Genomic DNA, 13,125 nt, shown 5'->3' on the forward strand with positions numbered 1-13,125 from the left:
AATCTTCATGACAACAAGGGACAGAAGAGTTGAGGGTAGGAAGGGAACTCACGAGATCATCCAGTTCGAATACCTTGAACAGAGCAGTGTCACCTACAGCAGGTTGCTCAGGACTGTATCCAATTGGGTTTTGAGTATCACAGAGCATGAAGGCTCCACAACCTCTCTAGGTTACCTGTTCCAGTGCTTAGTCACCCTCACAGTAAACAAGAAACAAATTTCTTATTTTTAAATAGGAATTCCTGTATTTCAGTTTGTATCCATTGCCTCTTGTCCTATCACTGGCAACCACAGAGAAGAGTCTTGTTCCATCTCCTTTACTGTCTCCCGTCAGATATTTATACACACTGACAAGATCACCCTGAGCCTTCTTGTTTTCAGGCTGAAGAGCCTCAGCTCTCTCAGCCTCTCCTCATATCACAGATGTTCCAGTCCCTTAATCACTTTTATGGCCCTTTTTTTGTACACACTCCAGTATTTCTGTGTGTCTCTTGTGCAGGGGAGCACAGACCTGTACCCAGCACTCCAGATGTGTCTCTCCAGTGATGAGCTGAGAAAGATCACCTCCCTCAACCTGTCAGCAATGCTCTGTCCAATGCAAGTACATGATTTTGTCGGTTTTCTTTGCCATAAGGACACAATGCTGGTTTATGTTCAACTTGGTGTCCACCAGGACCCCCAAGGTTCTTCTCTGCCTGCTCACTAGCCAGTCAATCTGTAGTCTGCACTGGTGCCTGCAGTTATTTCTTCCTAGGTGTGGGAGACTTTTATTTCCCTCTGTTGAACTTCATAAGATTTGTCTTGATCCATTTCTCCAGCCTGTCAAGGTTCCTCTGAATGGAAGCACAACCACCTGGTGCAGCAGCCAGTCCTCCCAGTTCTGTATCATCTGCAAACTTACTGAGGGTTCACTCTGTCCATCATCCAGGTTTATTAATAAAGATACCTTTTTTATGCATTGTTTTCTTTCTTTTTTATGCATTGTTTTCTTTCTTTTTTATGCATTGTTTTCTTTCTTTTTTATATGTTTGCAGTTCAGTAACTGATGCCTCTACCTCTCCTCTAGGGGCTTGTCTACTCACCATAACAAGTAGCTTTTTTAGTCCTGCATGAAGCCCAATAACTCAGTAATTATGTTACTCTAGATTCAATGTCTGATGATCTCCGGACTTCCTTTATGGACTGCATGAATTCATACTGCTCTTGTAACATTTGAGGTTATTGAGGAATTGAAAATTGAGCAATGCATACCCATTACACAATGAACCTTTGATCTTTAAAATCCAGCCCAACATGAAATTTTCTTTTTTTATGACTTGCCTTCAAGATTTACTCCAGCTCTGGCTTATTCAAAAATCTCAGGAGGCTGCTCCAATAATTCATTTTGAAATTTTGAACACTGATCCATCACACACAGAACAAAATTATGGCTCACTACTAAAATCAAGTAGAAAAAGAACATCTGCTGTTGAGAACAGCTGATCAGCTGTGAGCCTTTCCACTGGGAAACGCATGAAATGAGCTACTAGAGAGTTCAGCATGTGCTCTTCTAAGGAAAGAGCAATAGGAAATACTTTCACTTATTTATTCTTTAAAACTATCCCAGGGAGCAGCAATTACAGCTTATGTGTCTTCCCCAGTATGGACACAAAGCACAAGGGAAAAAAAAACCAACAAACCAAAACAGTATTAATAACAATGCTTTTAAAACAAAGTTTCCATTATAGAGTGAGGTCAGTCAGTTAATTTTGTCCTTGTTACTGAAAACATCTTCCGACACTAACAGCATTGTGAACACTGTAAGGAAGGTTAGAGCAGCCCACATCCTCTAGCAATACTACTGTTAACGTACGGTGGAAGAATCTTGGCTGAAGAGTATGCATTATCACCACTCAGTCAAAAATTAAGTACAGTAATCATATTTCATGTTCATTCCCTAACTGGGTTAATCTCTGAAAACAGGAAGCCAAAAATTTGTAATGATTGTGTTCAACAGTTTGTTTTGGAAGGCGAAAAATACCTGAAGCACACATATTCAATAAGTGAAATTTCAGATGTTACGGGAAATGAAAAGAACACTTTGTAGCACAATTCTCAGCTTTAATAGTTGTGAGGAACCAAAACTTAGTCTTTATCATCACAAAAGCCACAGTCCTACATCATTTTAATGTGTTGGGGTTTTTTTCTTGACAAGGAAGCTATCTATATTGCCCATTATTACATTTGCCATCGCTTCCTTTCGTAAGACCTGCTTTCAGTCGCTTATACTTTTGCAAGACTTTAAACATTTGCACTGACATTTTGCCTTGCCTGCTGGTTAGCCTGTATTTGGAAAATTTTATCCAGCATAGCCATTTCCAGAAGACGAAGGAACACTGTTTTATTCATCATTAACTACTAACCTCTTTGAGGTTCACCACTTTGAATTCAGACCATTCTCAGTATAGTTTTTGTTTCAGAGACTGGCATATGGATGCCCCAATTTCAGCAATTTGAAGAATCTGCAATCTGAAAACCTGCAGATAGTTTTAGCTTCTGCTAAAGCAGAGAAATTGAATTTCAGCAGAGTGAACCCTCTGAAATTCTCTGTGTTTCTCTATGGATACTTAAAGGCAACCAGCAACTTTAACTGTGAGATGTCAATAAATTTCAAATCCCCCTAAGTCCAACACACAAGTGTAACGGATGCCCTAAGCATTTTCCCTAACAGTTTGCAACTTGGAAAACTAAAAAAAAAAACAAACAGCCTGAAGACCATAAGCCTCTGAACAACTTCAAAGGAATCTGTAAAGAAGCAATTGAGAAACGGTCCCACAGTCAAAGCTAGTGCCTGTGGCTCAACTCCACACTTGCAAAGAAGCAAGGCCAAATCTGAGGCACAATATTTCTCCAAGATAGCTTTCTGCATTATGTCACTCATTTTCCACATTAGAAAGCAAAAAAGTATTTTATAGATCATTTCTTAATCACAGTCTCAGCTTTCTGCACCTTCCCTCATGTGCAAAGCAACTTTCTTCCTCTAGCTCCATCGCCATATTCCAACCAACCCACAACCTTCCCATGAGGCCTTTTTCTCATAAAATCCCAAACTCCACAAATCTCTGCTTTGCCAGTAAAGCTTTGAAAACTTGTCTGCTGTATGAAAGGATAATGTAAGGTTTTATTAACAAATAATAACCTAGAAAACCACAAAAACATACTTAAAAAAATACATTTCTTTAAAATCTATTTGCAGGTACAATAAGAGGGATTGGATTAGATACAAGGATCACTGCTGGGATGTGTCCCAGCAGGAACTCTGCTTCAGGCATGTATTCCCCATTCTAATGTGAAGGCTGGGGGAGAGATGAACTATGACTGAAAAGGCTGTAACACCTGGCTGCATGGATGTGAATAAGCTGGAGATGCAGGGGGAGATGGGGACTTCCACTTTGCTCCTGTGGCCACCTGCACTGCTGCTGCTGCAGACCGTCTGACACTGCTGGCACACGCTTCTAAGTAAATGCAATGAATGCAATGATACAAGGCAGCACACTACCTTCACCTTGGCTTGCGCTGCTTCTCAGCAATGTTTATCAGCGTATGTTTATTATTCTGCTGCCACTGAAACCTCCTCAAGATATCATGTATTGCGGTGGTAGTGCAAGCATACCTCACCAACATGCACCATAGCCCTCCTGGATTGTTACACAAAGGGAATAATCAGGCACAACCCACAGGCACAGGCACTTGAAAGGAAAAGTAACATATTGGCCCCAGCTCTGTTGCACACCCTCCTAATTCTTAGGCAGTCTGCGAGCCAGAAAGACCTACACAGTCCCACACAAACTGCCTCCTCGCCCACAACCATCATTTCATACCCTTCTGTGTGAAAAGCTTCATGCCTTTGCACAGAAAGGAGGCACATACAAAGAATCATTGCTGCACTGAAGGTTTTCTTCCAGGTCCCTGACACTATCCTTCTTGTAAATCAGCCTCTGCCATGGCTAGGGATACAAACATTCATACTGATGCATTCATGCCTGCTGTCGAGATGCAAGAAGTGCTCTCTTGCAGAGGCTTCTGCTTCCTCAGCATGAAGTTCCCAGTGATGGGAACACTCATGGGTGTATAGGGGTTATGAGTGAGGACTATTCAGAGCAGAAAGGCAATTAATTAGGCATTAATATTAAAAAAAAAAGAAAAGAAAAAAAAGTGAAAACATAGTTCCCAATTCTGAAAAAGTGACCTTCTTCCATTTCTTTACAGCAGATTTATTCCATCAGAATTATATCATACATGAACACACTGAAAATATGGTAGCTGCATGATGCAATGCTATATTAAGCTCTCTTAGAAAATCCCTTGATTTATCATTTCACAGTTATGATTCAAGTGATACTGGGATCAGTTTATTTGCTGTTTAGCACACTGCAAGGGTTGTAGGCTACGGTGTTTCTCCTATCTGCCAGATCAGTGGTAAGGAACAGGATATGGCACCGCACATGTAAACTGACTTAAGCACTCCTGCGCTATAAATCACTAGCAGGTAATAGAGGTATCACTTCATGGGATTTACACAAATCCACCAAAATCTAAACTGGTGATTTAGTAGTACAGAAATATGAAGCTGTTTCAATTTCTGTGTTCAGATGAAGTTCAACAAAGGCAAGTGCAAGGTCTTGTGCCTGGGCTGGGGCAATCCCAAGCACAAATACAGGCTGAGAATTGATTGAGAGCAGCCCTGAAGAGAAGAACTTGGGGTTGTTGAGAAGCTCAACATGAGCTGGCAGGGCGCACTCGCAGCCCAGAAAGCCAACCATATGCTGGGCTGCATCAAAAGAAGCATGACCAGCAGATTGAGGGAATTGATCCTGCTCCTCTGCCCTTACGAAACCCCATCTGGAGTTCTGCACTCAGTTCTGGGGCCTCCAACATGAAAGGGATGTGGACCTTCTCAAGTGAGTCCTGAGGAGGACCATGAAGATGCTCAGAGGGCTGGAACATCTCTCATATAAAGAGGCTGAGAGAGTTGGGCTTGTTCAGCCTGGAGAAGAGAAGGGTCTGGGGAGACCTTACATCAGCCTCGCAGTACCAAAAGGGGGCTTACAGGAATTCTGGAGAGGGATTTTTTACATGGATAAGCAGTGAAGGGACAAGTGGGAATGGCTTTAAACTGGCAGAGTAGAGATCTAGATTTGATGTTAGGAAAAAATTCTTCACCCTAAGACTTGTGAGGCAGTGGAATAAGTTGCCCAGAGAAGCTGCGAATGCCCCATCTCTGGAAGTGCTCCAGGCCAGGTTGGATGAGGCTTTAAGCAACCTGGTCTAGTGGGAAGTGTCCCTGCCCATGGTAGGAGGGTTGGTACTAGGTAATCTTTAAGGTCCATTCCAACTCAGACCACTCTATGATTCTATTGGGTTATTTAGCTTTTACATTCTTGTATAAATCTAAAATTTTTAAATTCACAGTCATCAAAGAAACGGAAGTTTCCATTATGGGCTAATGTGTGAAGATTTTTCTTGTTGTAGGACTGGTATCAAATGCTCAAAGACTATGGCTCATGAAATCTACAGGGAATTTCAGGCAGAGGGAAATACTCAACATCCTTACAGCAGATATTTAACACCTTGTCACCTTTAGGTTATTTGGTTACCACAGCATTTTAAATGCTTGACCATTCGGTGAAATCATTCTCAGTTGCAGTTACCAGGGATAAAAAAATCAGGATCAGTCCAAGAAACAAGATCCTCAGGCACATGCACAGAATAAAACCAAGAGAGAATTGCCACACAAACCTGTACTGAAACTCCAAAAAAGACTTTCAGACAATCCTATCTGTTTCATGGACAACAAAGAAAAGCATTCAGAAATTCTTTCCTTAGATCTATAAAGGTAGTTCCTTCTGAAATTACTGAGAGATATAAAGACATTCAAGATTCAAACACTAAGAGATACTACACTTTGTTGACTAGAGGCTAATACATGTAACTCATCATCATTTACCTTAAATTTGCCTATGCAAAATGCCCACAGGATAAAGCTCTTCTACATAATAAAAATGTATAGCTAGGTAAGGCACTTTACATCAAACACAATCAAAAAGATCAAATTTAGGGTTCATGCTCAAACCCACTTTCCTCAGTCTTTCACACACACAAAATGTGAAAAACCAATCAACCAACCAAAAAACTCCCTTGCCATAGCAGACCCTGGAAAGACTTCTATGTATTGTCTGTGAGTGTAAACGATGGTCTTAAGATCAAGAATAAAATTCCATAACAATCCAGCCCTTCCACCCTAAACCCCACCCAACAGTATTGTCTATAGCCATGGTAACCACTCTCGTTTTTTCTCTACCGATGCTTCTCAGCCCGCTCACCCTTGCTGAAACAGTTCTGCATTTAATTCAATTTGATGTAAAGAACGTAAGGTTACGAATAAAAAACACTTAATGACTTTTAAAGGATAGAATCTTCAAATAGAGTATCAGACTTCACTGTGGACTTACAGCTCCCATGTCCTTACAAGTCAGATTTGCCATATTATTTTAAACTAGAAACAAGATCAAGCAAAAATCCAACTTTTATAAATTGATTTTATTTCCTTCTTTTAGTCTTAAAAAAAAAATAAAAAAAGAAAGTAATAAAGTAAACCAGTTTGGAGAGCTGTTGTCATTTTTAAGATACATATATTCTCCTCTGAAGAGAGAAATAACCTACAATGTTGCTCCATATCTATCAAAACATAATATCATTTTCTCAAGGTTAGGCTAGAACATTGTAAGCTTGTGCATCTCTTTAAGGACTAAATAACGAATTGGCATCAAACAGCAGAGATATTATTTTTAAATGATAACTATGTGAACAGGATCAATCTAAATTGCTCTTTGTGGTTGTCATCTTGCACAGTAACTCCATTTTCCTGTGAGGCACCATTGAGCAATGGGGAGAACAAGTAGAGCAGCTCCACTCCACCTGTGCCACCCAGTGTAACAAGCATTACAAATAGCCAGAGAAATATTTATCTTTGAAGCTGAATATCGTCTTCCCTCCCTTAGTTTACATTCAGGCAATCTCTAAGGATTCACACTGTGCTCAAGTCAACCCTATCTACATGCATCAATTACTATGTCTCACTTCTCCCAGACTGGTAGATAGGTCAAGGATATTTCCTTTTCTCTTTTAAAACCTTACAGAGGTGTTCAGGGGCTGATGATGGAAAGGATACACCAGCTCTGTGCAGTGAAGCACACCTCGCACCTAGGTATGGAACACCTATTTTTTGTCAGATATACTGTAACACAGTATGATGCAATGTAACTTCAGGGCAAGAGTGATTAGAAGGAAAGGAAAGCACTGGCTAAAATACAGCTTTCGTTTGAAATTACATTAGTGCCTCTATAACTTTATAACATAAAAAAGATGACAAGTGACTCACTTCATAGCAGAGCATTTATTTACCCTTCTTTACCAGTAGATTTAAGAATGTCTGATTGAACTGGATCAATTCAATTAATGAAATTGCATTCATCATCAATGCCTTATTATTTTTAATGTGAATTACCAGAGAATCTGATTTTTTTGCAAATTAGTATTTCAGCTAGTTTAAATGATAGCAAACCAAAGTACAAGAATTATCTAGGTATCCATTCAGGAAAAAAAAAATATTTCTGAATGAGGGCTTTTTAAATTTGGCATTCAAATTGCAGCAAATTGGTATGGTGGAAAATTTAAATTAGAAAAAGTCAAACAATAAGGCACTATGTTAAAAAAGACAACATTTAAAAATATAAAAATGTTATTATAAAATATGGATTATTAATCATTTGAAGTCTTTAAATTAAAACTGGATATATTTAAAAGGCATATTCTCATTTAAAAAGAAAACATGAGCCTGATGTGACAGGACATGACAGCATGGCATTTTCTGACTAGTAATATGTCTGAGATCTCTAGATGTTCGTAGTGATCCAATTTGGCTTTAAAAATCTACAACTCTATAAAATATGGTATGCAACCTGCACTTCTCTTTCCCTTCTCGATGAAAGGTATACACGAGGATCCTTCTCAAAAACTGGGAAGTATTTCTGTAGTCCATCTGTCTTTCTGTTGAAGAATTTTCTCCCAAATTGCCTCTTTCCCAATGATAAAGACATCCCTTCATAGTCAACTGCTTTATAAAAAGAAAACTTATTACAGAAAACTGAGTTGTAATGAGCTACTACCTCCAATTCATTTTCAATATTATTTCTAGTGTTTTTACATCCCAAGGTATTAAAAGCAAATTCACAGAATCTGGAGGGGCTGGAGCAAGAAATAAAAATGTACTAATTATACTCCCATTCAACACATCTTCATCCTTCTTATGGTGACGATGCTCGCTCCAAACATCATCTCATGATTTTTACATTACATCTGCTTTTCCCAGCAGATGTTTACGTATATTCTGTTTACATCTGCTTTACTCTCATCCTTGTTAATGCATTTGAAATGATGAATCAACCAAGATGATGCATCAAGAAGGTGCTGAGGTTCTGTAAATGCATTACATCTATTTGTAATCAGTGATTTCATTCATACATGTAAGATGAAATGCAACAAAGACATGGCCAAGGAACCCATCAGCAGTAGACTACACTTTTCCTTAGCAACTCAGTTTTAAATACTCCTAAGCCCTTTAGAAAAGTCTCATTTTTGAGACAGGGGGATTCTGTTGGTTAAATAAGTCTGCATTAGTGGGCTGTCATGGCACCTCCACATGTACAAGCACATGCTCTTGCAAAATCATTTTGCACATTTTGTACTATTCATCATGGAAATGACAAGTAACTATCAGCTGGTTCTCACTGTATGCAGAAGACCCCAACCACCACCGTTAAATCACAATAAATCTCTTCACAGTGGCATTGCAAGGGAAGACAGAGACACAACATATTCACCAGAGCACAATACCTGGTCAGTAGCGGGAATAGACTCCCATCTACGCTTCAGCAAATACAGAGATTTCCGGCTCATGATTTTGAATCTGCTCTAGAGGTTTTCCCACACTTGAGAAAAAGGCTTCTCCTAAACCAGTGTCAAGAGCCTTATTCTGGATTCCCGTGCTTCATTTCTGTAGATGGCAGAGCTCCCCGATATACAGAAGTTTTTCCAAGCTGCAAGGTTGAGACTGGTCACGCACAAGCTTCTCCCGTTTCTCTAAAGCGTTCGTTTCCTTACAGTACCACAACAAAGGGAGTCGGGTGAGAGAGTGAAAAGCCCAGCTTTCACCGACGAATTACCTCGCAAAAGCCTGAAGTAGGTAGACAACACCAGACGCACTCAATCTGAAAATAGCTGTTGCTTAGGAACTGGAGGGGTAAAATGCAGCACCTCAGATATATAATCGAGAGCTTTTATATTAAAAACACTGGACATCTGTGTTTCTCTCCTGATTATCATCCTTTTATAATGTTGGAGGAATGGTTGCTTGATTCCACTTGCTCCTGGAGCTACGCCTACATCTTCAGCAAGCCAAACAAGTCTTGACGACAGAGCAACAAATAACTCCCACACATTCAAGGTCCCTCCTAAAAACGTGTGCACAAAGCGTGCTGTGTGTCCCACCTAAAATTTCTTAGAAGTATCAAGCATTATGTTTTCCTACAGCTATTAAAATACAGTTTGCATATTTTTTCTGCAGAGAGATAATATGTCAAGGATGAATTCTGCTAGTCACATTTTTTTGTAGCGTGTACAGATAAGAGAAATGGCTTTGACATTTTCTCCTCATATCAGTGAGATGTTGCAGTTTTAAAGACTGTGCGTGTGTATTTGAGAGAAAGAGATTTCCTTAGGTGGATTAAACATTTCTAAAAGTTTAGAAATACCTTTAACTTGGAACCCAATTTCAAAGTTCTGTGATTAATTGTAATCTGTATATATTTTAAAAACTAAGCATGGAACATAACGAAGTTCACTTTGCACTTTCTGCATGATTTCAAATCCATAGAGTAAGTTCGCTGCATGAAGCATTTACAGCAGGGAGTGCTATCAAAAAAAGAAGAAGGGGGGGGGGAAGTAGCAGGTAGCCAGGAATTCATTGCTCTTTGTAAGGCAACCTATAATTCACTCTAATTACAGCAGCCTTAATAGTAGGATTATTCTAAAAGAAAAGGAATCCTACGACGTACACATATGCATACGTATGCGTGAAATCTATAAAAAAGTGAGTGTGGTGTTGGTGTGGAAGTCAGGAGCAAGTTAAATATTGTAAAGACAGCTTTTTTCTTATCCCATTTACATTCTATTGAATTACAGATGCCTATCAGGAGACAAACTCCTGCAAACAGAAATTCCCATAAGCCTCAGTGTATTTCATTTGACATCCATCATTACCTGTAACTATAGCATTTTGCATTTAACTCCCACATGCAGAAAAGGAATGTATTCCAAGTGGGCCATTAAGAAGAATGACATGCACTGTAGTAGTTTCCTCTTGTGTTTCAACACATACCAGAAAAAAACCTACTCGCTCTTTAAAAAAAAAAAAAAAAAGTCTTAACAGAATTAGAGTTTCCTTTAATGAGTCTTGGTAGAACAATTTTACAAGTTTATATGTGAATTTTATTTTTTTATTATGGTAAACCAGTGGTTCCATTTCCTTTCTCACAAGTTATACTGCAAACACTCAGACATGCAAGTGGCTTCTTCAGATCTATGTTCCCACTTTCTTCATTTTACTCCATAAGAATAGAAGATCATGGAAGACTAATAGATTGTCTTCTAATAACATAAGCTTAAACTCCTTCCTCCCCTCTCTCTGCTTGCCAAAGCAGCGCAGACTACCACTGGCCAGGAGAAACCTTTCCTCCCAAGACCAGTATTTCTCTGCTGCAGGAAAGCACTGCACACCTAGGAAAGCACCATAAGCAACCCTGGCAGATCCTGTAGGCAAATCTTTAAACACCTGATGCATTAGATTTGAAGCAAAAATCTTTTTAACAGATTACTCATCTTAATTTTTAAGAAATCCATTGTTTAACAAAGTGTACATTTATTAAGGATGCAAATTGACAACACTGCAACTAAATCACACAGGGATAAAACAGGTCTTTTATATTACACACAAAGCCAGAAAGTTTCTATTCACCTAACCTTTCAAGGAACTACTTAAATTAGGTATAAGACCATTCCTATAAAAGACAGTTTTCAGAGACATATGAGAGAGAGTCTGAGGATAGAGTGGAATAACTGAGGCTTATTTTCTTCCCCCTAACAAAAGTTTTCTTCCTTGCTTCTTGTGACTGGGCACTAGGATACCATATGGTAATCAGAGAGCTTGAATCATTTTCTTTTCCCACCCTATTTAAGATCCTTTAATATTTCTGTGTTACAACACCTTGATTCTTGGTTTTATAATGATTAGCTTTCTAGAAGGTTTTCACAGCAGAAATGAAATGAAATAAAATAAACATCTTAGGAGGAAACTGATTAAAACTATGCACCTGTTTTTAGATGGATTTAGAAGGAAACACCTCACTTCCTTGTCAAGGTAACCTTACACAGGCAGATTTAATCCTGTTTTGAAGGAATGTGCTCTTGGGGGGGAAGTATTTTTGCTTATTTTGTTAAAAAAAAATAAAGAAAATCTGCCTAAGAAAAAAAAAAAAATCAGTTGTCTACATGAAAAACTGATACAGAATTTTCTAGACTAATGTTTTTAATGAATCAACAATATTCTTCCAGAAAGGTTCAAACAAGGCTGAACTGCAGAGGATACCACTGGACTTCTACCCCTCCCCTCTTTTATTTTAAAATGAAATGGTGGTGAATTATCTAAAACAACACACAGGGAAGACACAAAACCATTCTCAGAAAGAGAAATCTTTAAAGTTTACATAGTTATCTTCTCACAATTATCTCAGCCTCTACTAAAACCCAGAGAACTTCATCTATATATTTAGCAACCACTTATCCCATTTTGCCAAAGTACAACCTTCCCTAACAGTACCCCACAAATGGCTTTACTTGCACTTCATATAGATGGGCATTTGCAGCAACTAAGTTAATGCCCTGGAGACCTCCTTCTTTGAAATTTGGCCATGCCAGGCAAGCCCTCCTTATTCTCAGGAAGGGGTGAAAGAGAGAAACCAGGCAATATATTAATTTCTCTGGAATGCTCCTTGGAAGAAACGGTGGCCTCATGAGAAAAAATTATTAAAAAATTCTTTGGCAACTATTTCATCCTGTGAGCTCACTTTTTCAGAAAACTCAAAGGGGATCTATTAAAGAGCCCAAGTCCAATTTCCTGCAGCAAAATACATTTTTGATAGTCAACTTGATCCATCTTACCTTTTAATTTAAAATCTATTTAGACCAGACTGATACTTCTTACCTTCCACCAAAATCCCTTTCTCTAACATTTCTTATTGGCTAGTTGTAAATCTTCAAGTGTCTAGCCAACAATAAAAAAAGTCCTTCAAGCATGGAGGCACACAGCCAACAGGATGTATCATGCATGAGGATTCAGACAGGACTTAGGCCTCTGTCTCTGATGCAACACCAGCACAGACTTCATATGCATCCCAATCACTAGTCTCTTAATATTTCTCTGCCATGGGCAAAGCATTAGGACTCTAAGACATGGTTCAGAGCACACAAAAGACTACCCATATTTTCAGATGCATACAAAAATTGGATGAAGATTTGTAACAATGCTAGAAATGTTTATGAAGTCTGTGTCACTTCAAGAGTCCATCAAGTGACTGCCTTGCTCTCAACAGTAGAGTCCAATTTATCTTTCACTCTTTAGACCAAAAGAACACAACATGATTAACAAGCACATCAGATGAGGCAGGAGACATTATGTACTGAACAGGTCTCACCTTACTGGATAGGCTTTTCCTGATTTCTGAAATGCCTCAGTTTCCACTGAAAACTAGCTTACTTTCTGTTTTATCTTTTTGAAATGACAGACTGTCATCTGAAAAAAACAGACCTGCAATCCATCTTAAACTGTTTAATGAAATACTGCATTTCCTGCAATTTCAACATGGTTTTGAAAATAAGATGCAAGACAGAAGCTTAGAAAGCTAAAAAAGAAATGTAGAATTCTGCCACAAGTGCAAGAATTTCAAAACTTAGAAAATGAATTTTACACTA

At 38.7% G+C, this 13,125-nt stretch overlaps 1 protein-coding gene across 4 annotated transcripts in view; it reads right to left on the bottom strand.

Annotated features, from left to right (window-relative positions):
* PDE3A (phosphodiesterase 3A) overlaps nt 1-13,125 on the bottom strand; it is a 251,151-nt gene that overhangs the window by 80,480 nt on the left and 157,546 nt on the right. The window contains exon 1 of one of the 4 annotated variants that reach the window (XM_061444575.1): nt 8,935-9,507. The exons of the other annotated variants lie outside the window; for them this stretch is intronic. Within the exon in view, the coding sequence (XP_061300559.1) occupies nt 8,935-8,997 (63 nt within the window). The 5' untranslated portion in view covers nt 8,998-9,507. Of the gene's footprint in view, nt 1-8,934; nt 9,508-13,125 lie in introns of those variants that run through there. 4 annotated transcript variants of the gene reach the window in all.

Source organism: Pezoporus flaviventris, unplaced genomic scaffold (assembly GCF_033815535.1).
Source record: "Pezoporus flaviventris isolate CSIRO_AGI_PZ_B2104156 unplaced genomic scaffold, CSIRO_AGI_Pfla_v1 ptg000002l, whole genome shotgun sequence".
NCBI classification, from domain to species: Eukaryota; Metazoa; Chordata; class Aves; order Psittaciformes; family Psittacidae; genus Pezoporus; species Pezoporus flaviventris.